Raw genomic sequence first — 24,618 nt, forward strand, 5'->3', positions numbered from 1 at the left:
ACAGGCACATCCTCACAGATGCTGACAGGTATAGCAGTTGATTTATCAGCCATTTGCAAAGATATTTTAGTAGGTGTCAACTTATTCAAGTCAAGTCTACGATATAAAGAGAGAGGCATAACACTAACACCGGCTCCAAGATCACATAAATTAGTTTTAATATAATTTCTTTTAATGGAGCAAGATATAGTAGGTACTCCGGGGTCTCCAAGTTTCTTTGGTATTCCACCCTTAAAAGTATAATTAGCAAGCATGGTGGAAATCTCAGCTTCCGGTATCTTTCTTTTATTAGTAATGATGTCTTTCATATATTTAGCATAAGGATTTGTTTTGAGCACATCAGTTAATCTCATACGCAAAAAGATAGGCCTAATCATTTCAGCAAAGCGCTCAAAATCCTCATCATCCTTTTTCTTGGATGGTTTTGGAGGAAAAGGCATGGGTTTCTGAACCCAAGGTTCCCTTTCTTTACCATGTTTCCTAGAAACAAAGTCTCTTTTATCATAACGTTGATTCTTTGATTGTGGGTTATCAAGATCAACAAAGAATTCATAATCCTTATCAGGAACACATATAGGTGAAGTAGCAAAAGCAGGGTCGGGTTTTATTTTATCTCTAAGTGATTCTTTGTTCCATTTAATTAATAACCTCTTAAGCTCATATCTATCTCTGCAAGCTAAAATAGCTAAGGAAGCATCCCTATCAAAAAGATAACCTTTAGGAAGAACAGGCATGTTTTCATCATCACTATCATCATCGTATTCAGATTCAATAATTTCTCTTTCTCTAGCCCTAGCAATTTGTTCATCAAGAAATTCACAAAGGGGCACAGTAGTATCAGGCATAGAAGCAGTTTCATCATAAGTATCATCCATAGCAGAAGTGGCATCATCAATAACATGCGACATATCAGAACGAATAGCAGAAGCAGGTGTAGGTGTCGCAAACTTACTCATAACAGAAGGTGAATCAAGTGCAGAGCTAGATGGCAGTTCCTTACCTCCCCTCGTAGTTGAGGGATAGATCTTGGTTTTTGGATCTCTCAAGTTCTTCATAATGTCCAGCAGGTATAAATCCCAAGTGACTCAAAGAATAGAGCTATGCTCCCCGGCAACGGCGCCAGAAATTAGTCTTGTAACCCACAAGTATAGGGGATCGCAACAGCTTTCGAGGGTAGAGTATTCAACCCAAATTTATTGATTCGACACAACGGGAGCCAAAGAATATTCTCAAGTATTAGCAGCTGAGTTGTCAATTCAACCACACCTGGAAATTTAGTATCTGCAGCAAAGTGTTTAGTAGCAAAGTAATATGATAGTGGTGGTAGCGGCAACAAAAGTAAAGACAGCAAAAGTAATGTTTTTGGTATTTTGTAGTGATTGTAAAAGTAGCAGCGGGAAAGTAAATAAGCGTAAACCAGTATATGGAAAACTCGTAGGCACCGGATCAGTGATGGATAATTATGCCGGATGCGGTTCATCATGTAACAGTCATAACATAGGGTGACATAGAACTAGCTCCAATTCATCAATGTAATGTAGGCATGTATTCCGTATATAGTCATACGTGCTTATGGAAAAGAACTTGCATGACATCTTTTGTCCTACCCTCCCGTGGCAGCGGGGTCCTATTGGAAACTAAGGGATATTAAGGCCTCCTTTTAATAGAGAACCGGAACAAAGCATTAGCACATAGTGAATACATGAACTCCTCAAACTATGGTCATCACAGGGAGTGATCCTGATTATTGTCACTTCGGGGTTGCCGGATCATAACACATAGTAGGTGACTACAGACTTGCAAGATAGGATCTAGAACTCACATATATTCATGAAAACATAATAGGTTCAGATCTGAAATCATGGAACTCGGGCCCTAGTGACAAGCATTAAGCATAGCAAAGTCATAGCAACATCAATCTCAGAACATAGTGGATACTAGGGATCAAACCCTAACAAAACTAACTCGATTACATGATAAATCTCATCCAACCCATCACCGTCCAGCAAGCCTACGATGGAATTACTCATGCACGGCGGTGAGCATCATGAAATTGGTGATGGAGGATGGTTGATGATGACGACGGCGACGGATCCCCCTCTCCGGAGCCCCGAACGGACTCCAGATCAGCCCTCCCGAGAGGTTTTAGGGCTTGGTGGCGGCTCCGTATCGTAAAACGCGATGATTTCTTCTCTCTGATTTTTTTCTCTCCGAAAGCAAATATATAGAGTTGGAGTTGGCGTCGGAGGGTCAACAGGGGGCCCACGAGGTAGGGGTGCGCCCTAGGGGGCGCCTTAGGGGGGCGCGCCCCCCACCCTCATGGAAAGGGTGTGGGCCCCCTGGTCTTCATATTTGGCGAGTATTTCTTATTATTTTTTCTAAGACCTCCCGTGAAGTTTCAGGTCATTCCGAGAATATTTGTTTTCTGCACATAAAACAACACCATGGTAATTCTGCTGAAAACCGCGTCAGTCCGGGTTAGTTCCATTTAAATCATACAAGATATAATCCAAAACAAGGGCAAAAGTGTTTGGAAAAGTAGATACGACGAAGACATATCATTATTCTCCGGATAAACAACCTTATAGAGTTCTCGAAGAAGATACCCTTATCCTTTTCATAAGTACGATGGAGTTCTCGAAGAAAGGATGATGACTTCATCATGATGACCTGAAGCAGATAAATGAAGACATCAATGTGATGGATCGACCTCTTCGAGAAGAGCCACCAATGACCAAGAAGATCTGTTAGAATTTTGTAACCAAATCCCTTCCCCCTTACCCTGCCTCTTAAAATCTCGGGACGAGATTTCTTGTAGTGGAGGAGAATTGTAACACCCGGATAATTATGCTACAGTAACCCCACACTAATGTACCATGTCATCATGTTTTATTAAGCCAATTTGCCACTTGATGAAAATCAGAGTCGAATTCAAATTTCAAATAACAAGTCAAATTCGTATTTCTTCAAATGTCAAATAAAAATGTTCGCTGGGTTGCAAATATTCACTAAGTAATTAACATGTACGAACCAACATTAAGTGGATTTTTAAATTTCCCCTAGAAATAATTATAATGGACAAGCAACACTTATTATGCCCATTAAAATATGAACTTAATTTCAAACATTTCCAAATGACCCCCAAATTTTTGGACAACACCCAAAATATCACGAGGTGATTATGTGAGGAGTTTTACTTTAACTAAAATCATTTAGTACCTAAACTAAATACAAAATAGTAGATAAATAAGGAAACAGTAAAAAATGAAAAACATAGTACCTAATCTACTAGGCACTTGGCCCATCTAGCAAAATGACCTCCCTCCTTCAACCCCCTGTTCACAGGAGGCTCGGTGGATGCCCGTGCGACGTCCGTGCCATGGATCAGCCACACGTCGGTCATCTGCTGATTCCTCTCGCTGGTTAAGACCGTCCTGGACGCCCCCGACAACCCTAGACGCCCCCACTCTCCCCCTCTCGCCCCAGATCCTCCTTCCCGCACACACCCGAACACCCCCGTCACCGTGGATCCATCATACGCGTAGCCACCATCGTCCCCGCGCCTAGCCATCGTGTCCAGCCGCTCCGCAGTGCTCGACTACGTCCTCTACGCCAATGAACTCAACCCAGGAGCCATCACCGCGTCGGGATCGAGCTTTCTTCCTCCTCCGCATCGCCGTCATCATCACCGGAAAACATCGTCGTCGACCCCTCCCAGAGCCCGTTGTGCACCTCTACAGGGCCCTGAGAGCTCCCCGTCAATCCCCTCCACTTCCCCCTCGGTTTCCCTCTGCTCCCATTGCCGATTGCCATCGTACGTCCCCGTGGGCGAGCTCACTAGAGCTCGCACTCATCGCGACCGTACACGCCCATGGGCACGCTCCTGCATGCCTCGGCCACCCCTGCTCAGCCCCCGCGTGCGACTCACCCTGGCCCCTGTACACCGTGGCCAATGCATCCCCTCGTAGCGCGCCTCGCCCCGCCTGTAGTTGCTGCAGCCGAGCGGCCCCATGCCCGCAGTAGCTACTGCTCCTGCGCCGCTGCCACTGTTGCGCTGTTGTTGTTACCAGCCATCGACGCTGCCTGCTTGCTCTGCACTGCTGCACCGCTGCAGTTGCTCGTCGGCTCGGCCTACCACTGAAGCCCATCGGTGCCACGACCCGTAGCTACTACCGCCCGCGCGCCTGGATGTGCGGTGCTGCACCCAGCCACATCCGCACCACATCACTGCTCGCAGTGGCCACTATCGGTGTCAAAACCAGTAGATCTCAGGGTAGGAGGTCCCAAGCTGTGGATTCTCGGATCAAGGATAACAGGAACGAAGGAGATGATGTTTTACCCAGGTTCGGGTCCTCTTGATGGAGGTAAAACCCTACGTCCTGCTCTTGTTTATATTGATGGAGTATCAAGTACAAAGTTGATCTACCTCGAGATCATATGTTGTGGTCTAAAACCTGAGGGTGTGATGAATAATGTCCTAATAATCTATCGACTAGCCTGGCCTCGGTTTATATAATGTACCGGAGGCCTGGGATAATAAGAGTCCTAGTCGAATACGTTGGTGGAGAGGAGTCCTTGTCTTGATCACCAAGTCTTGTGGAATCTTTGTGACGCCCCCGTTTTGATCGTACACTAATCATACACGCAAACGTGTACGATCAAGATCAAGGACTCATGGGAAGATATCACAACACAACTCTACAAATAAAAATAAGTCATACAAGCATCATATTACAAGCCCGGGGCCTCGAGGGCTCGAATACAAGAGCTCGATCATATACAAGTTAGCGGAAGCAACCATATATGAGTACAGACATAAGTTAAACAAGTTTGCCTTTAGAAGGCTAGCACAAAAGTAGCAACGATCGAAAAGGCAAGGCCTCCTGCCTGGGAACTCCTAACTACTCCTCGAAGCCGAACTCCATGTAGAACCATCCTCGGGATCCTCTGGCTCTTGGACTCCATCATCTGGTTGCGACATCTGAGAAGAATGGAAAAGGGGGAAAAGAGGGAGCAAAGCAACCGTGAGTACTCATCCAAAGTACTCGCAAGCAAGGATCTACACTACATATGCATTGGTATCAATGAAATGGGTAGTATCTATGGACTAAACTACAGAATGCCAGAATAAGAGGGGGATAGCTAGTCCTATCGAAGGCTACGCGTCTGGCAGCCTCCATCTTGAAGCAGTAGAAGAGAGTAGGTGGTAAGTTAACCAAGTATCATCGCATAGTATAATCCTACCCGGTGATCCTCCCATCGTCGCCCTGTGAGAGAGCGATCACCCGTTGTATCTAGCACTTGGAAGGGTGCGTTTTATTAAGTATCCGGTTCTAGTTGTCGTAAGGTCAAGGTACAACTCCGAGTCGTCCTTTTACCGAGGGACACGGCTATTCGAATAGATCAACTTCCCTGCAGGGGTGCACCACATTTCCCAACACGCTCGATCCCATTTGTCCGGACACACTTTCTGGGTCATGCCCGGTCTCGGAAGATCAACACGTCGCAGCCCTACCTAGGCACAACAGAGAGGTCAGCACGCCGATCTAAATCCTATGGCGCAGGGGTCTGGGCCCATCGCCCATTGCACACCTGCACGTTGCGAACGCGGCTGGCGAGCTGACCTGGCCTCCCTTATACAAGAGCAGGCGTTCCAGTCCAACTCGGCGCGCGCCGCTCAGTCGCTGACGTCACGAAGGCTTCGGCTGATACCACGACGTCGAGTGCCCATAATTGTTCCCGCGTAGTTGGTTAGTGCGTGCATGCCAGTGGCAAACTCAGATCAAATACACAAATCTCGTTAAGCATGTTATTTTGAAATAACCGCGGACACCGACCAGGGCCAGGCCCACCTCTCTCCTAGGCGGTCTCAACCTACCCTGTCGCTCCGCCACAAAGTAACAGTCGGGGCCGTAGGGAACCCAGGCCCACCACTACCTGGGTGGAACCACCTGCCCCTTCAGCCCCCAACATCGGAATCACTTGCAGGTACTCAATGAGTCGACCCGACTTTAGTCACAACATGTATCACATATTATGCATAAGTATATACCCGTGATCACCTCCCAAGTGATCACGGCCCGATAGTATAGCATGGCAGACGGACAAGAATGTAGGGCCACTGATGATAAACTAGCATCCTATACTAAGCATTTAGGATTGCAGGTAAGGTATCAACAACTGAAGCAACAATGACAAGCTATGCATCAGAATAGGATTAACGGAAAGCAGTATCATGCTACACTACTCTAATGCAAGCAGTAGAGAGAAGAATAGACGATATCTGGTGATCAAGGGGGGGGCTTGCCTGGTTGCTCTGGCAAGGAGGGGTCGTCAACACCATAGTCGAACTGAGGTCTTCGGCAATCTCGGGGTCTATCAAAAAGAAGTAACGGAGGGGGAACACAATAAATAACAGAGCAATCAAAGCATCACGAAGTATAACATGGCAATACGTAGTGCTAGACATGACCTAACGCGGTACTCGATGATACCGGCAAAGGGGGGAAACATCCGGGAAAGTATTCTCGATGTTCCGCGTTTTCGGACAAACGGACCAGAGAGGGGAAGTTGCATGTTTGCTATGCTAGGGATGTGTGGCGGACGAACGGGCTGCGTATTCAGATTCGTCTCGTCGTTCTGAGCAACTTTCATGTATAAATTATTTTAATCCGAGTTACGGTTTAAAAGATATGATTTTTCTAAAGTTTTATTAATTTCCTGGATTTATTTATTTATTTAAATCCAACATTATCCAGAACAGTGGACGATGACGCAAGCATGACATCAGAGTGATGTCAGCAGGTCAACTGGTTGGTTGACCAGTCAAACCAGATAGGAGGGTCCACTCGGACTCACATGTCAGTGACAGTGCTAACTAATAGAGTTATTTTAACCTAACTAACCTAATTAGCGAGTGGGGCCCAGTAGTTAGTGAGAGACTAGGGCTTTAATTAACTAAACTATTTAATTAACTAATTATTCTTTTTATTTATTTCGTTTATTAAGGTGGGGCGCATAGGTCAGTGGGATAGGGGCGTTAGCAGGCGCTGGGCGAGCGAGCGCGACTGCGGGCGAACCGCAGCCCGCCCGGTAGCGAGGCGCGGCTGCAACAGGGCCGAGCTGTGCGGCCGGCGCAGCAGGCCGGCACGGGCGCGGACGGGCCACGGTCAGCGGCAGGCGGCTTGGGGAGGCCAGTGCGGGCGGCGCGGCACGGCAACAGCGAGGCGGCGGCGGCTGTAGTGACGAGCGGGAGGCGGCGCGGGCGTGCGTGGGGTGCAGGCGGTGAGCACCGGCGGGAGTAGCAGCAGCATCTAACGTGGATGAGGCCACACACGCGGGCTGGGGCCTGGCCGGAGCGTGGCGGAGAGCAGCGGCGGACGCGGCCTGGTGCGGTGGAGCAGTCGTGGGGTGATGCGGGCGGGCGCGGACGGCGTGTGGGCACGGGCGGCCGCCGGCGGTTGCATCGCGCAGGTGCGGGGCTCGGCCGTTGAGCGAGGGACGCGGGCGCAGGTCGCCGCCGGCGAACGAGCAGCAGCGGGCAGCGATGGCAAGCGGGCGTGGCCGAGGAGCGCAACGGCCGAACCGCAGATGCGACGATAGCCAAGCGCGGGCGCGCGCGGCAGGGCGCGTCCTGGAGCGGACGTGGGCGTGAGGGCGACGGGTAGGGCGTGACTGGAACACAACGGTGGCCTCGGTTTGCTCCGGGGCTAGCTACCGACCGACAAAGGCAACGACGACGGAAACAGAGCTTCGGCTACAGAGAAAAGCTACCGCTCGAGAACACGCGCGAGGCAACAGAGAGCGGGGAAAGAAGCAGAGGCTCACAGCGGGGTCGACGAGCAGGTCAGTGGGATCGACGGAGGCTCGGTGGAGGCGAATCGAACGGCGATGACCGGCGGCTTCCGAGGAAGAAGACGGCGTAGGCGACGGCGTTGGCGGTCCTTGTCATCGATCCGGTCTTATAGGCGAAGGAGCGGAGCACGGCGGAGATGCTGGACACGAGCTCAGGGCACGACAGTGACGGGGAGCGCGTAGGTGAGGTCGGCCATGGCGGCGAGAGCGTTCGGGTTCAACCAGATCGAGGGCACAGAGTGAGGAGAGGGGGGAATGGGGATCTAGGGTTCGTCGAGAGAGACAGGGGCGTCCTTGTAGGACGCTGGGGCGCCACCGGATGGCTGCCCCATGGCCATCGGCGTCGTGGACGGACGCCCGGCATCCAGCGCGCCTGGGTGAACAATAGGTTCAAGAAAACCTTGGGGTGGGCTAGGCCGGCTGTTGTAACCACTGGGCTAGAGTACACAGTTAGGTTTTAGCCTTTCCTCTTCTTTAGTTTCGTTTTTTTATGTTAGCCACTGTTTTCTAATTTATTGAGTGTCCAAACGATTTTTGCAAAAAATAAACTTGGCACATAAATTCCTTGGAAAATTCTAAGGTTGCTCAAAAAGTTTGAGGCCAACTAGAAAGGTTTATAAATGTGTTTGCATTTAAATGGACCGCTTTAAATGTTGTTGGTACACTCTAAAATTAGTTAGGGGCATTTTTGAAATTCTATCAAGTGGGGTTTCTTCATGTAAAATATCAGTGGATTATTTGAAATATTGTAAACACTTCTATTTTTCAGTATGAAGAAATAAATATTTTAATGGCATTTTGAATTTAAATTTGAGTTTGATTTGTGACAAGTGGCATCTTGGCTTAGGAAAAATGATGGCATGGCATGATTAGCATGTGGTCAGTATAGCTAAGTACTGTGGGTGTTACAATCTTCCTCGTGTATACATCGGCTATCCGAACTGGCCCATGAGTAAACGGCCCTGGGGGTCCTTGGCCCAATCCAACTGATCGGGAGACGACGTGGTGAGTACCCCCTGGTCCAGGACACCGTCAGTAGCCCCCTGAACCGGTCTACAAGTTGGGGATGCTCCTCGGTTCTTCCGAACTGTTCTTCGTCTTCGGTCGTCGGTCTTGAAAACTGGTTCAACAAATCTTCCCATCTTCTATCTTGAGGATTGCCGAGCTAAATCTGAAGATCTCACACGTCGGGTATCCGAGGAGCCCTTTAAGTCTTCGGCCTTTATCAATGCCTTATTATTTTTATGCCACACCTCGGGTTTGAAGTGTTTGTCGTGCGACAGTGTCCTCTTGCATCCGAGCTCCAACACCGGACTGCATTCAAGGTATCTTTTGCAGTCGAGCACCAACACCGGACCGCTTCTGAGCTCCAACGCCGGAATGTATCCAAGCTCCAACGTCGGACTATGTCCAAGCTCCAACGCTGGACTGTACCCGAGGTGTCATAGATCACCTTGGTTAAAAGAAAAAACTGAAGGAGTTTAGCCGAGCTTAATGCCGGAAATGCCCTCTATGGAGCCAGCCACTTGCATCCGAGCTATATCCCGAAATGCTTTCGAGGTGGTTCAGCACCTCAGTCATGGGCTGATTGTTTGTGGATTTGATTCCGAATTGTGCAATGTATTCTCTGCCGAGATGTATAGCCAGTAGCCCTCAAGGTGCGTGTTGGCCTAATGTCCGGGATGCACCTGAAGGATAAAATCAAACCGCTGACCCTAGTAGCCCCTGAGACTTAGGTCGATTTGTAAAATCAGCCTGAGGATCCATTCCCAGCTCGGTAGCATACTTAGGAATAGAAATGCGGTGTAATATAGTAGAGGAAATAGTGATCGGTGAACGGGCCCTTGAGAGAGGGTCGTGAGAAGTCACCGTGATATATTAGCTTGATGTCGGATAAGTCCCAAATGGTACTTATTGTTGTCCCAAGACGCGCTTGTCCTAGTTTGGTCATGCCAAACACTGAGCACTTTGAATTTTCTGCGTTGAATAGGCAATGCAGTAGCCCCCGAGCCACTGGTCGGGTGGCAACACCGGATCGGGGGATCGATGTGCCCCTTTAATATTAGTGAATGATAAGCCCAAAGCCCAGTAGCCCCCGAGCCTTAATGTGGGCACGGGTGGCCGAATTAAGGATCGATATCCAGAGTAAAATCACAAATTATGTGTAATGATTCTACGTATCCAAGTACTTTACATCATTAATGCTCGGATCCGCATTATACAAAACTTTGTTGACCGACCATCGGCTTCAACCTCCTCGGCCAGAAGCCGGGGAGTGTTTGTTCTACTTTATAAAGCCGTTATAAGGGCAAAGATTTATGGAAAACAAGGCAATCCGGCCATACGGTTTTATAAACAAAGGTACGCGGAGAGATATGAAACATCTTCCAAAGAAAATAATCCCGCTATCGGTTCCTTTCTTTGGGTTGTCATGCTGATCATGATCATGAAACCTCACCTCCAATCAATGTGGGAGGAAAATATTGAGGATTTAGTTCGGGGAAATTTCCCGAACTCTATGGTATTAATGAACCAAAATTTTCACTTCCGTCATTGCCGACCAATTATATCCTTTAAGATCGCTAGCTTTCGGCTTCACCCAGTCTGAGGTACTAACTTGGATGACTTGGTAGTAACAATCACAGAGGTGCTCCCTTTACCGCCTAGCCGAACAATCGGGAACATAGGGGTAAGCATAGGAGCCAGGCAACCCAGCTTGGCCAAAATCTTAAGTCAAATTGATGCATATTTATGGCTTTATAATGATGATTACGGAAGGTAGCCCTCGTATATAAAATACGAACACCGATGATCTGTTTATTTTGACTCCGTTGCGACCGTTTATCACTTGAAAGTGGCCCATCGTCGGCTTCCACCCCCTTGTAGATGCTATGCGGGGTGTTTCCACAATAACAAGACAACCCTTAGTCGATGTCTCAGTGCCCGAAGGCGGTTGTGTTAGCAGAAACGAGGCAATCAAATATGCGGGCTTTATAACTTTCACTTAGTCATAGGAGCTTTAAACTGGGGAAGCTAGCTACGAGCCTGCCGGTGCTCCGCCTACTGCAGCCGCTGCAACGTGGCCGCCACGCCTGTCACTGGATGCCGCGCCCGCCGGCTCTCTCCTCTACGTGCACACATACCTGGCCACAGCCCCAACCAGTTGGCCCTATGACATGTGGGGCCTGGCCGCTAACCATATAATTAGCCCCACCTAATTAGCCCCTAACCCTCCTTGATAGCGGGTCCCCGCACCTAATTAACCCCTGGATTTAAAACTAACTCTAATTAAGTGGTTAGTCAATTACGTGTGGACCATGTGCACTATTTAGATAAATAAGGTTAATTTAAGCTACCAGCCACTGACATGTGGGTCTTGTTGACCCCTTTGACCAGTCAACGGTCCTAGTTGACTGTTGGCTTGGCAGTCAACTGGACCCCACCTGTCAGCCTCTTTGCACACTGTTGGGTGCACTTCTCCGGGTACCGGTAGCAGTTTAGGTATTTTTAATTTTGAAATACTATAATTCCAGAAATTGTTTAAATCTTTAAAAAATAATGTAAAATAATCCATAACTCGGATGAAAATACTTTGTACATGAAAGTTGCTCAGAACAACGAGACGAATCTGAGTACGCAGTCCGTATGTCAGCCACACGTCGCTAGCATAGTGAACATGCAACTTTCCCCCTCCGGTTCATCTGTCCAAAAATGTCAAACACCGGGAATACTTTCCCGAATGTTTTATAAAGTGGCCCTACATTCTTGTCAGTCTGCCATGCTAGACTATCAGGCTGCGATCACTCGGGAGGTGATCACGGGTATATACTTATATACAAAATATGTGATACTTGGTGACTAAAGTCAGGTCAGCTCGTAGAGTACCCGCGAGTGATTCCGGTGTGGGGGTTGAAAGGACAGGTGGTTCCATCCCGGTAGTGGTGGGCCTAGGTTCCCGACGGCCCCGACTGTTACTTTGTGGTGGAGCGACATGGCAGGTTGAGACCACCTAGGAGAGAGGTGGGCCTGGCCCTGGTCGGCGTCCACGGTTACTTCAAGATAACACGCTTAACGAGATCTTGGTATTTGATCTTAGTCTGGCCACTGGCCTATACGCACTAACCAACTACGCGGGAGCAGTTATGGGCACTCGACGTCGTGGTATCAGCCGAAGCCTTCTTGACGTCAGCGACTGAGCGGTGCGCGCCGGGTTGGACCGTGTAATGCAACTTCCTTTGTAATGGAGGTTGCTAGGTCTGCTCACCGGCTGCATACGCAACATGCAGGTGTGCAATGGGCGATGGGCCCAGACCCCTGCGCGCTTAGGATGTAGACCGACGTGTTGACCTCTCTGTTCTGCCTAGGTGGGGCTGCAACGTGTTGATCTTCCAAGGCCGGGCATGACCCAGGAAAGTGTGTCCGGCCAAAGGGGATCGAGCGTGTTGGGTTATGTGGTGACCCCTACAGGGAAGTTTATATATTCGAATAGTCGTGTCCCTCGGTAAAAGGACGACCCGGAGTTGTACCTTGACCTTATGACAACTAGAACCGGATACTAAATAAAACACACCCTTTCAAGTGCTAGATACAACCCGGTGATCGCTCTCTAACAGGGTGACGAGGAGAGGATCGCCGGGTAGGATTTATGCTATGCGATGATACTTGGTTAACTTACCATCTACTCTCTTCTACTGCTTCAAGATGGAGGCTGCCAAAGCGTAGTCTTCGATAGGACTAACTATCCCCTCTTATTCCGGCATTCTGCAGTTCGGTCCACATATACTATCCCTTTCATTGATACCAATGCATATGTAGTGTAGTTCCTTGCTTGCGAGTACTTTGGATGAGTACTCACAGTTGCTTTGCTCCCCCTTTTCCCCCTTTCTATACATGGTTGTCACAACCAGATGTTGGAGCCTAGGAGCCAGACGCCACTGTCGACGACGACTCCTACTACATTGGAGGTGCCTACTACTACGTGCAGGCCGCCGCCGCCGACCAGGAGTAGTTTAGGAAGATCCCAGGCAGGAGGCCTGCGCCTCTTTCGATCTGTATCCCAGTTTGTGCTAGCCATCTTATGGCAACTTGTGTAACTTATGTCTGTACTCAGATATTGTTGCTTTCGCTGACTCATCTATGATCGAGCTCTTGTATTCGAGCCCTCGAGGCCCCTGGCTTGTAATATGATGCTTGTATGACTTATTTTATTTTTAGAATTGTGTTGTGATATCTTCCCGTGAGTCCCTGATCTTGACCGTACACGTTTGTGTGCATGATTAGTGTACGATTGAATCGGGGGCGTCACATTTGGCCCCGAATCCCTTCCCTTCCTTCTCTCTTTCCCCTCTTTGGTCAATAACCAACAGCGGAACCTGGATGCTCATATTGATTCCTAAATATTCTACGAAGATCTTTATCGGTCGAACCGTTATGACAACATACGTTATTCCCTTTGTCATTAGTATGTTACTTGCCCGAGATTCGATCGTCGGTATCTACATGCCTAGTTCAATCTCGTTACCGGCAAGTCTTTTTACTCGTTCTGTAATGCATCATCCTGAAACTAACTCATTAGTCACATTGCTTGCAAGGCTTATTATGATGTGCATTACCGAGAGGGCCAAGAGATACCTCTTCGATACTCGGAGTGACAAATCCTAATCTCGGTCTATGCCAACCCAACAAACACCTTCGGAGATACCTGTAGAGCATCTTTATAATCACCCAGTTACGTTGTGACGTTTTATAGCACACAAGGTATTCCTCCGGTATCTGGGAGTTGCATAATCTCATAGTCAAAGGAATATGTATATGACATGAAGAAAGCAATAGCAATAAAACTGAACGATCAACATGCTAAGCTAACGGATGGGTCTTGTCCATCACATCATTCTCCTAATGACGTGATCTCGTTCATCAAATGACAACACATGTCTATGGTTAGAAAACTTAACCATCTTTGATTAACGAGCTAGTCTAGTAGAGGCTTACTAGGGACACTTGTGTTTTGTCTATGTATCCACACATGTATCAAGTATCCGGTTAATACAATTCTAGCATGAATAATAAACATTTATCATGATATAAGAAAATATAAAATAACAACTTTATTATTGCCTCTAGGGCATATTTCCTTCATAAGGCACGTAGACCACACGAAACAATCTCATGGTAGATCAATCTGTACATTGTACTCCATCCCAAATCAATACAAACCCAACCAGAACATAGGGTATTATCTCTTTGAGAGAGCCCGGACCTAGGTAAAACCTCGTGTCCTTTTACCGTAAATGTAGGCTACTAGCTTGGACCCCTTACTCAAGATTTGTCGGAATCAAGTCCGTCAGTCGTGCCTCAAGGGGATGTAACCATCCCACACCTGTCATTGGTCGGTGCAACCACCGTTGCTGCATCTGCACAGATCCAGCGGGGCTGGCCAGAGTGATTGGTTTTCCCTAGATCCGTCTATGGCGTGGGGCAGGGGTTCCCAGGGACGTGGAGGGAGGTGGGTTCCTAGCCCTCCTCCGCAATCAGCGCTCTCCCAGATGAGGCGGTATGGCCTAGTGTCTCCATGTCCAATGGTTGCTGTTGGTGACGCATACTAGCGAGTTTGTGGTTTGTAGCCAGATGGTTCCTTTGTGGTTTTTAGTAGCTCTTACTCCAACCAGTTTGCCTTCAGTGATGAGATGCGATCTATGGATGGCGATTTGACGCAGAGGCTATGGTTATGCAGCTACAGCGGTGAAATTTCTAAGCCAGCGCATATAGCTGTTGGGATTATGGAAAGTAGTGGCGATAACACATGGTTGCTCTTATTTGATGGTGCTTCTTAAGTACCTGGTCTTCTCGCGCATGGCTTGGCACGACACTTTGGCTTGGTACCGCGCAGCAGCACCCCCCCCCCTCTGACGGCACCACCAGCTTCTTCGAGTGGTGGACCGCTACCAGCGTCCCGACATGCTTACGCAAGGGCATCAACTTCCTGGTCGCCATCACCTCCTGGGCCATATGGAAGCATCGCAACGCCGTCCTCTTCGACAACACATCTCCCAACCTCCACACCATCCTCGACGATATCAAGCAGGAGGCGAAACTATGGGCCAGAGCCGGCGCAAAAGGGCTCGGCCAGATTGTTCCTGTAACATAAACGTGTAACTAACGAGGCTGAGCATCCTCACCCCTCCCTGCTCACCATGCGCACCGCTATCTTGCGTATGTCCAGGGCGCCAACCTTTGTACTCACCACCCAACCTATCAATGGAATGATACTCAATCTCACGTATTCGAAAAAAAATATCCATTTATGTGTGTTTATGTTGATTGTGTGCATTTTATTTATGCAGAAGTCGGATGTGTGCTCATTGTGTTTATATCATCATTTTAAGTCAATAAAGTTCACATTTTATTGAAAATTGCGAAAGAAACTAAAAAAGAAAAGTGATGTATGACATTCATTTCGTCGCGCGGTTTTGATCTCGCCTGTCTAGTCAGAGTTTAACCTGACCATACCTTTGACCATCTCCATCAAGCACCCAAAATTCAAATCTCATACAATTCCACGCCGCCGTTTCGGCGTCCTTTTTAATCGCGCATGTTCAGACTTCAGACGCTCGTTCATTCATTAGAATCAGAAGAAACAGAAACGCATACCGTTCCACGGCGCGATTTGCCCGCGGTAGGTACAGTACAGGGAGGAAGAAGAAATCCGCCGCAGAATCGCGACGATTTAAGGCGCCGCAACGAGCTCTCATCCATAGTCAGCCACCTAGAATCGTGGAGCTACACCCGGCCATGGACTCGTCTCCTTCGACAACACTACTGGCCTCTCTCGTCATACTTATGGCTCTTGTCTCGCCCATCGCCGCCCTGCCGCCGTCCCTCGGAGTCGGAGAGCAAGCAGGAGCGCTCCTGGCCTGGAGAGCCACCCTCGGCGGCCAAAGCCAGCACGCCCTGCGGTCCTGGGGAAACACGTCGACGCTCTGCAGCTGGCGCGGCGTCAGGTGCGGCACGCGGCGCCGGCCGGTGATCACCGGCATCCACCTGCGCGGGACGCGGCTCGCAGGCACTCTCGAGTCCCTCGACTTCGCGGCCCTGAGGGACCTGACGAGCCTCGACCTCTCGCGCAACAGGCTCGCCGGGACCATTCCTCCGAGCATCGCGGCCCTCGGCGAGCTGCATGCCCTGCAACTCCAAGGCAACCAGATAAGCGGCTCCATCCCACCTTCTCTAGCAAACCTCACGAAGCTGCATCTCCTGATGCTCCATGACAACCAAATCTCCGGCGAAATACCAGGACAGATAGGAGAACTGGGTACCCTTGTGAGCCTAGACTTGTCAGGCAATCGGCTGGTTGGTAGCATCCCCTGTGAAATAGGCCACCTAAATCACCTGGTCACGTTGGATTTGTCTGACAACAAGCTTTCAGGTCCAGTTTCATTCTGTCCAGTTAATAACTCCACAGTAATTTTAGAAAATCTGAATAGGCTGTCATTATCCAGGAATAACCTAGCAGCTCCCATTTCCAAAGATATTGTGAATTTATTCAGCCTCCAGCACCTAGACATGAGCCAAAACAACTTTTCAGGCTCGATCCCGGGCGGTATTGGTGACCTGAACAAACTCACATTCCTGCATCTTTCAGATAATCAGCTTTCGGGACGAATTCCTCCGGAAATTGGAAAATTAGCGAGGCTTAAGCAGCTTAACCTTAGTGCAAACCATCTTGAAGGCTATATTCCAACTAGTATAGGAAACTTAACACGGTTAGCAACTCTAAATCTTTCGGCTAACGAGCTCATCAGACCCATCCCTAAAGAAATAAGGAATTTAGTGAACTTGGAGTGTTTGGGACTAGGGCAGAACAAACTTACGGGGTCCATTCCAAACAGTTTGGGGAATTTGACAAGACTCACCACATTGGACCTTCACGATAACCAACTTTCTGGAAACATCCCTGGAGAGCTAGGTTATTTAGTGAACTTGGAGGAATTGAACATTTACAACAACACACTAAGCGGCTCCATCCCAAGTAGCTTAGGGAACTTGACTAAGCTCACTACTCTATACCTTTGCTATAACCAATTGTCTGGATCCATTCCACAAGAAATTGGAAACTTGAGAAATCTTGTTTGGTTGACGCTGAGTTCTAACAAACTCTCCGGTTCCCTGCCATCCGGTCTTTGTTCGGGAGTCCGGCTACAAAATTTCACCGCTTATAACAACATGTTGGTTGGACCCTTGCCAACAAGCTTGCTAAGATGCACAAGCCTGGTACGGTTTCGTCTTGAACGAAATCAGCTCCAAGGAGATATCTCTGAGATGGGGGTTTATCCGAATCTTGTGTACATAGATATCAGCTCAAATAAACTATTTGGTCAACTATCTCATAGCTGGGGTGAGTGCCACGGACTTTCCATGTTGCGCGCTTCAGAAAATGGTATCACTGGAGTCATACCACCAAGCATAGGGAAACTGTCTCAGTTGAGGATACTTGATGTTTCATCAAATAAACTCGAAGGACATATTCCTCCAGAAATTGGCAATATAATGACATTATTCAATTTGAGCCTCGGCAACAACTTGCTCAGGGGAAGTATACCGCAGGAAATTGCGTCTCTAAAAAATCTGGAGTATTTGGATTTATCTTCGAACAACCTAAGTGGGCAGTTAGGGGGATCAGTTGGGCAGTGCTTAAAGCTTCGCCTTCTGAATTTGAGCCATAATCAACTCAATGGTAGCATTCCTATGGAACTAGGGATGCTGGTAAACCTGCAAGGATTGTTAGATCTGAGTGAAAATTCATTTAGTAGCATGATACCAACTCAGTTGGGTGATCTTAGCATGCTTGAAGCCTTGAATCTTTCACATAATGCATTAAGCGGCAGGATTCCGCCATCATTTCAACGCATGAACAGCCTCTTATACATGGACGTGTCTTATAACAAACTTGAAGGGCCAGTGCCACAAAGCAGGCTCTTCAAAGAAGCTCCAACCGAATGGTTCGTGCATAATACACATTTATGCGGTGATGGTGTGAAAAATCTGCCCCCTTGTGACCACACTTCAAGCTATCAAAAAGGAAGGAAGCCTAGAGCTATTTTACTAGCTATAATACCTGCCACTGTGACTTTTATGCTCATTACTGCACTAGCAACATGGCAATGTAAAAGGAAGAAATCCAAGGCTGAAAGTGGAAAGGGACTGGAACAGGTCAAGATGTTCGCCATCTGGAACTTTGACGGGGAAGATGTGTACAAGAAAATTATTGACGCCACAAAAAGATTCAGCGATGCTCACTGCATTGGAAGCGGAGGGAGTGGATCTGTCTATAGAGCCCAGTTACCAACAGGTGAAATATTTGCAATAAAGAAGATTCACACGATGGAAGATGACAAGCTATTCCATCGTGAAATAGATGCTTTGATTCATATTCGGCATCGCAACATTGTGAAGTTATTTGGCTACTGCGCTGCTGCTCATCAGAGATTCCTTGTGTATGAATATATGGATAGGGGAAGCTTAGCGAAATCTTTGCAGAGCAAGGAAACTGCAATTGAGTTGGATTGGACAAGAAGATTAAATATCACTAAGGATGTTGCAAATGCTCTGTCCTACATGCATCATGATTGCTTTGCACCGATAGTCCATAGAGATATAACTACCAGCAACATTTTGCTTGATATGGATTTCAGTGCCTGTATTTCAGATTTTGGTCTAGCAAAAATACTAGATGGAGATGCATCAAACTGTACAAGGCTTGCTGGGACGAACGGATATCTTGCCCCAGGTAAAATTATATCTATCGGTTAAATCTTTGTGTTGTTATGTTTTCTCCATCTCGTAAACGTTTTGATGAGGTCATTATTTGGTGAATTTGTAATAAAACGTTGTAACAGGTTAGTTTTTATGCATCTATAATGATGAGGCCGGGGGGAATAAAAGCGTTCATTATCTGAAAAACTAAATATCTGTTAGTATTTACTTTTCTTATGGTCACTAGATGTAGAACAGTTTACCATGCAGTCCTCGACAGTACACATTTTGTATCTAATGTGTGCAATACACATTAGCCACATCAATCATTGAGCCCATTTGTTTCACTAACTACTTGTTAGCAATTTGTAATGATGGACATTGGCCGTGTGCGCGTCTAGGGAAGATTCCAAGTGATTTCCATTTGTGTAAAAACACTAGCTTCATCGATACATATATAGTACTTTTTGCATCTATACATACACATTCACAAAAGGCTAACTCGTCAATATTGGCATAGCAGAGCTTGCGTACTCAACAAGGGTGACAGAGAAGTGCGATGTCTATAGCTTTGGAGTACTCATGCTCGAGTTGTTCATGGGACATCATCCAGGTGATTTTCTTTCTTCCATGGCCAACAGAAGTACATCACTTGAGGATTTGTTGGACATCCGGCTCCCATTCCCTGAAACTGAGATCGCAAGTGAAATATTCAAAGTGATCGTGTTTGCTGTTTGTTGCATAGAACCAAATCCATCATACCGACCAACGATGCAACAAGCAATCATGGTGTTCTCTACAACTGAAAGACCTGATGATCAGCTTGATTGTCTGCAAACTGACATTGTCATCCCTTCCACCTGGTCGTGAATATGCTCAAGACATTTTTTTTCTTCATTTAACTACAGAATGTTTGCAGTACATCATTTGTATGGTGTTTCATTTTTGCATGTACATGCCATGTACAGTTTATGTTGGTTGTAAGAAATTAAGAGAAAAATTTGTTACTCCCTCCGTGCACAAATATAAAATGTTTTGGATATTTCAATATGGACTACATACATACTCAAACAAGTGAACGAACACACTAAAACGTGTCTATATACGTTCAATTCATAAAAAACTTAGAACACCTTATATTCGTGAATGGAGGGAGTACTAGTTAGGTTCTTGTAAATATTTCTATCGCAGGGCTCTTGCTGTCTATCCTATGTGTGATTTTTGAAGAATTATAATCCTTACGAGTTTTCTCTACATTCATTATTTGATTTGTAGGATTGCAATCCAAGGATTTTTTTTTTCATAGGATTAAGTTTGAGTGGTGTGCTAGTGATAGGCTTCTCAATATTTAGAGTGGTTTTGTTTAGCATGTTCGTTCGAGTAGTTTGATAGTTTTGTTCTTTCCCTCATTTTTTGGCAAGACCATTGTTTGCAAACTTTGTACTCAGCGATGTAATAACTTAAGCCATATGCATCTCATGATGCAGAGAGCGGGCTAATAAAACTTTTTCTATCAACTTTTACGATGGTGGAATATGGAGCACTGTCTATGTATTCTACATGTATTTATTTATTTATTTATTGCGAATAGTATGCTACATGTATTAATTAGATTATTTATTTATTTATTTATTGCCAATAGTATGCTACATGTATTAATTAGATGGTTTCCTAGGGATACATGAGAAATAATAGAAATGCAAATACGGTTAGAAAAGCCTGAATTTTCATTGCAGAAAAGTAGACAGGACACGTGATGTTTTGTTAACGAAGTTCATCTTCATGGCTAATCCCAAGGCATGGTTACGGGCTCACCTTCCCATCTACCAAATCACATAAGTATAATTGTAGCCTAGTACACATATTCAACACAATTTTAACAAATACTCCGTATACGTCAACAATAATAATTACTATTCCTTTCAACTTTAAGAAATATGCAGGATCACAGTGATCCAAGGACAAAAACAAATTGGGGCCAAAAGGAGTGTACCATATCATACAAAAAAGTAACGAAGAAGAAACTAAAACGCAAAATCTAGTAAGTACGTACAGTATAATTATCCTTCCCTTTATACTGTATGTCATTTCAGGTGGATGCCGTGGACATGATCTCGAGCTCAGCCCACCACAGCGGGTTATTCCTCGGGGTCGTCTGCTCCGGCGACAGTCTGACGGCGCCTTTCATCAGCCTCGCGACCTCGCCCATGGACGGCCTCTTCGCCGCCTCGCGGTTGATGCACAGCCTCACGACATCACACAGCGCCGCCAGGTCCTCTTCGGGCACAGGCGACGACGCCCTGAGCACCGGGTCGGCCATCGAGCCGATCGGCCGCTTGCCGTCCAGGTAGCTGGAGGCCCAGAGGACGAGCAGGCCGTGGTCCTCGGAGAAGGGCAGCCGGCCGGAGATCACCTCGAGCAGCAGTATCCCGAACTTGTAGACGATGCTGTCCTGGCCTGCGGATCGCGTCGGCGCCGACGCGTCCGCGTCGTCGTCCTTCCAGAACTCGGTGTCGGAGAACTTGGCCGCGTAGTCCTCGGTGAGGTAGATGGATGAGGAGTTTAGGGTTCTTGGGGTGACAGGAGGGTCTAGCTGGTTCATGTGCTCCAGGCAGTATGTCACTCCCATGATGATGCGCAGCCGGGTAGGCCAGTCCAGGTGCTCTGCTTCCCTCACTGCATCGAAAAACATGGATCGGATGAGCCTCACTGTTTCTGAGAGAGAAGTAGCAGAAGCAAGAACAGCATATGGAAGATATTCAGATACTGATGTGCAGCTCACCGTGCAGATGCTCGAAGAGGGAACCGCATGGAGCGTACTCAAACACCATCATCCTGGTGAACGGAGCGTCGCATGTGCAGTAACCAAGTAGGTTCATGAAGTTCTTGTGGTTCACCTTGGATAACTCAGAGATCTGAAAGAGGAAGAGTTGGTCAGGCACAGACAACGGGGATAGAGCAGTACTACGCTAGTTGAGAACATCTGAGCACTGTTGTAGTTTCGCCTATTACTTCTTACCTTGTTCCTAAATTGCTCCTCGGACCGATCCGACCATTCTTTGGCAGACTTAACTGGACTGGAGGCAACAGCTATTTCAACTCCACTTGACAGGGTTCCCTTGTACAATGCACTGTCAGATACAGTACCAATCACATTGCTGAAATTCTCACACGCCGCCTCAAGTTCGGCCCTTCCTAAAGAAGGAACACCTGCCCACAAGGTAAAGCACACTCAACATCTCCAAGTTCAATCTGTGGCACACATTTCAGATGATGTAATATGGCATTTTAGCTTCAGGTAATAGGAGACTGACCTGTCACAAAGGCTTTCCTTAGCTGTCCACTCAGCCCGGTAGCCCATGGATTGACGGTGTTATCCTTCTTTCTACGGGAGACAAGTAGATACACAACAGAGGCTATAACCACAAGGCCAAGCACTCCACTGATGCACACTGCGTAGATAGCCCAGTGAGGCACAGAAGAAGACTCGTTGGTTTCAGCTTGCGAATACGATGGTGGCAAAGACATGGGAGCCTGGCTTTCATGAAACTGATCAGGAGCCTTAGAGGAAGGTGCTGATTCTTGAAGCTCCCTTGCCTGTAGGAGTTGCCTCAGGGTGTTACTCTCTATGGTTCTGCATATAAAACACCAATATAAATTGAAGAGTCTGATTGTTAAACTTGTATAGTCCACAGTTAGCATATCAGTATTCTCCACGCTTCAAGCTTTAACATATCAATGCTTAAGCTTTACTAATGTAAGAGACAGGCTACACATCCCTTGTACAACAGCTGTCATGTGTACTTATGTTTGGCATTTGCCTTTAACCTATTTTTAGTGAAAATGAGCATGTATTTTCAAGGGGCCACAATAAATTTTTCGATAAAGAACGGATGTTTACCGAAAGATTCAAAAAGTGTGGGTTCTATTTATTTTATTTTGTGGGGAAAAGATTGCAAAGTTTAACTAGTCAAAGTCAAGATTGCCGGTTAAACTGAAACAGAGTATTTTGGTTTTCAACTGCCTGTGTCATGTCAGTTTTACTTTAGAAGTTAGGCCCATCTTACTCAGAAATTCTTACGAAAGGGAAGCTGGTATATAAAGAAGAAGACTGACTTTGTTAAACATTTTCTGCACGATTCTTGCCTTCCATCAGTTAGAACCTCTGAAATAATGATACGCTCTTGCAACTCGTTAGGAATTTCAATTGACAGTTTTTTTCCCTTGACTAAGCTGCAAAGATCATCACATGGCTTTAGATTATGTATATCAAGCCCATAATGTAAAAAAATAGAGATTATGTATCAAGCACTGCAGAAATTTAATTCTGTAATGCTCCAGATGCAATTTACTCCTAGAAATACTGTTTTCCCTAGACCTGAAGGACTTGATCCATGAAGGTAAATTTTTTGGATATTGTCAAAAAAAAGAGGGACGCATCAAGAAATACTTAAGAGTGAAAGCCTTGTTTCACACACGTATCCTAAATATTCCAGAGACAAAATCATAGCTTCCTCTAGAAAGACATCTAGCTGTCCTGCATATTCTCTACTTAATGGTCATGGCTTCTTCTAGACCCCTTTGACTTGTAAATCCATGACGCTACAAATAGAAAAAGACAACGGCGGGCAATATCATGTACCCCTTGAAATCAAAATAGGACTTGTTCGTTGAGTAACTTTAATCACGACTAAGCGATACATACAAGATAACTACTTGCAAATGATTTGACATCTTCACAGGAAAAGAAAAGGTAGCAATCATTTCACCATGAATTTGATCCTACAAGAACAAGAACAGATCAGGCTGACTTACGGCGTCGCCGCTGCGCTGAAAACCTTCTTTTCTCCCAAATTCCATAACCATCCACTTGGGTGCTCTTCTCTGAAACCCATGGCTCGCCCTGAAGCACCAAGATAGACACACAGATGGTCAACGACTGTTCCACTTGAACCAACACAACCATGGCCACTTCCTAATCACAAACCCATGGGAAATCCATCTCACCTTCTTCACCGAGGGCGGCACAAGACCCATGCCTCTCAGACAAGAGGAAGAAGAAGAGCAAGAGCTGCGCCGCTCTGATGCTCCAGACCTCCATTCCGCCCCCAATGGAGTCCAGGCAGCTCTGCAAGAGGGTAGTAAAAGACAGTAAGAGCAGAGCAGAACGGGAGACGATAAAAGGAAGGCAAAGATTCCAACTTCTATATACCACCACCTAAAGCTGCTGAAATCTTGGGCACGATGGAAGCACACGCCGTTCCATGCCGCCTGAAGAAACGAATCGGGTAAAGTGTCTCCGCTACTCCTTACAAGGTAAGTGGAGCAGCGGGGCAGAGTGGGATTTTTGGAACGAGCAAGTAAAGAATCCACCACCCCTCGCGGATCTTGTGTCTCGAGAGCCGGAATTTCAAGTGGGGAAAACGCGCTCACGGAATGTGGAGAAGGAGAGGAGTGGCAGGAAAAGGCTGGGATGATTTTGTGCCTGTAAAGATGGCTAAAGGAGGGAATCGAGAGAAGAGGAGGCAGGGCGCGGGCAGTGTGCTGGGAACGGGATGAGCTGGGAGAGGCCGAGAAGGCAGAGGAGAAAGAAGAGCTCGGAGCGCAAGTCAGTCCAGGACGCGGAATATTGGAACTGGAGTGTACTTTTGGGTGGATCGGAGGCAGGCGTGGATGTCTGCCTGCCTGCCTGTCTGTTTCAGGCCAGCCAGGTACCGTGCACACATGGCAGCTGGAAATTTCCCTCCCTTTTCTTTCCCTTATTAACTCTTCTTGTTATGCCTGAAATTGCGCAGTGATTTTGCGGGAATTTCACCGGAATCAAGTCGTTGTCCACGGGAACATGACATGGTTGTACTCGTCATCTCGGGCATTTCCAAAGTTGATCCCAAATCAGACAGCCTATTCGTCCCCGGAGCGGTGGAGCTCAGTCCGCGAACAGTGATAAACTTTACGGGAGTACAGATCGTCGCCGCCATATAGTATATTGACATCCCCGGCTGACTAAAATAC

General features: G+C 47.0%; 2 protein-coding genes across 6 annotated transcripts; one reads left to right on the forward strand and one right to left on the reverse strand.

Moving 5' to 3' along the window:
• Nucleotides 1-15,486: 15,486 nt before the first annotated feature.
• LOC125508697 (probable leucine-rich repeat receptor-like protein kinase At1g35710) lies at nucleotides 15,487-20,321 on the forward strand. 2 transcript variants are annotated; one of them, XM_048673470.1, is made up of 3 exons: nucleotides 15,487-18,640; nucleotides 19,130-19,219; nucleotides 19,352-20,321. In XM_048673470.1, exons 1-3 carry the CDS (start codon nucleotides 15,646-15,648, stop codon nucleotides 19,474-19,476), a joined length of 3,210 nt encoding a protein of 1,069 aa, XP_048529427.1. In that variant the 5' UTR covers nucleotides 15,487-15,645; the 3' UTR covers nucleotides 19,477-20,321. The 2 variants fall into 2 exon arrangements, with proteins under 2 accessions (XP_048529427.1, XP_048529426.1); XM_048673469.1 differs by having other exon boundaries at nucleotides 19,130-20,321.
• Nucleotides 20,322-20,470: 149 nt separating this feature from the next.
• On the reverse strand, nucleotides 20,471-24,250 carry LOC125508698 (protein MALE DISCOVERER 2-like). 4 transcript variants are annotated; one of them, XM_048673472.1, is made up of 8 exons: nucleotides 23,825-24,250; nucleotides 23,614-23,734; nucleotides 23,422-23,509; nucleotides 22,723-22,839; nucleotides 21,921-22,240; nucleotides 21,626-21,816; nucleotides 21,389-21,521; nucleotides 20,471-21,282 (listed from the first exon to the last, which is right to left on the reverse strand). In XM_048673472.1, exons 2-8 carry the CDS (start codon nucleotides 23,705-23,707, stop codon nucleotides 20,696-20,698), a joined length of 1,530 nt encoding a protein of 509 aa, XP_048529429.1. In that variant the 5' UTR covers nucleotides 23,708-23,734; nucleotides 23,825-24,250; the 3' UTR covers nucleotides 20,471-20,695. The 4 variants fall into 4 exon arrangements, with proteins under 4 accessions (XP_048529429.1, XP_048529430.1, XP_048529431.1 ...); XM_048673473.1 differs by having other exon boundaries at nucleotides 23,822-24,250; XM_048673474.1 differs by lacking the exon at nucleotides 22,723-22,839 and having other exon boundaries at nucleotides 23,825-24,249.
• Nucleotides 24,251-24,618: the final 368 nt, after the last annotated feature.

The sequence above is a fragment of the Triticum urartu genome, chromosome 5 (genome assembly GCF_003073215.2).
Source record: "Triticum urartu cultivar G1812 chromosome 5, Tu2.1, whole genome shotgun sequence".
NCBI lineage: Eukaryota > Viridiplantae > Streptophyta > Magnoliopsida > Poales > Poaceae > Triticum > Triticum urartu.

What these genes read in the sequence shown, in the direction of transcription:
- LOC125508698 (XM_048673472.1), bottom strand. Translation starts at nt 23,707, where the DNA reads ATGGAGGTCTGGAGCATCAGAGCGGCGCAGCTCTTGCTCTTCTTCTTC. An exon ending in TGCCGCCCTCGGTGAAGAAG is followed by an intron (nt 23,510 to 23,613) that starts GTGAGATGGATT and finishes TTGGTGCTTCAG; the next exon opens with GGCGAGCCATGGGTTTCAGA. An exon ending in AGGAGCAATTTAGGAACAAG is followed by an intron (nt 21,522 to 21,625) that starts GTAAGAAGTAAT and finishes TTCCTCTTTCAG; the next exon opens with ATCTCTGAGTTATCCAAGGT.
- LOC125508697 (XM_048673469.1), top strand. Translation starts at nt 15,646, where the DNA reads ATGGACTCGTCTCCTTCGACAACACTACTGGCCTCTCTCGTCATACTT. An exon ending in GAACGGATATCTTGCCCCAG is followed by an intron (nt 18,641 to 19,129) that starts GTAAAATTATAT and finishes TTGGCATAGCAG; the next exon opens with AGCTTGCGTACTCAACAAGG.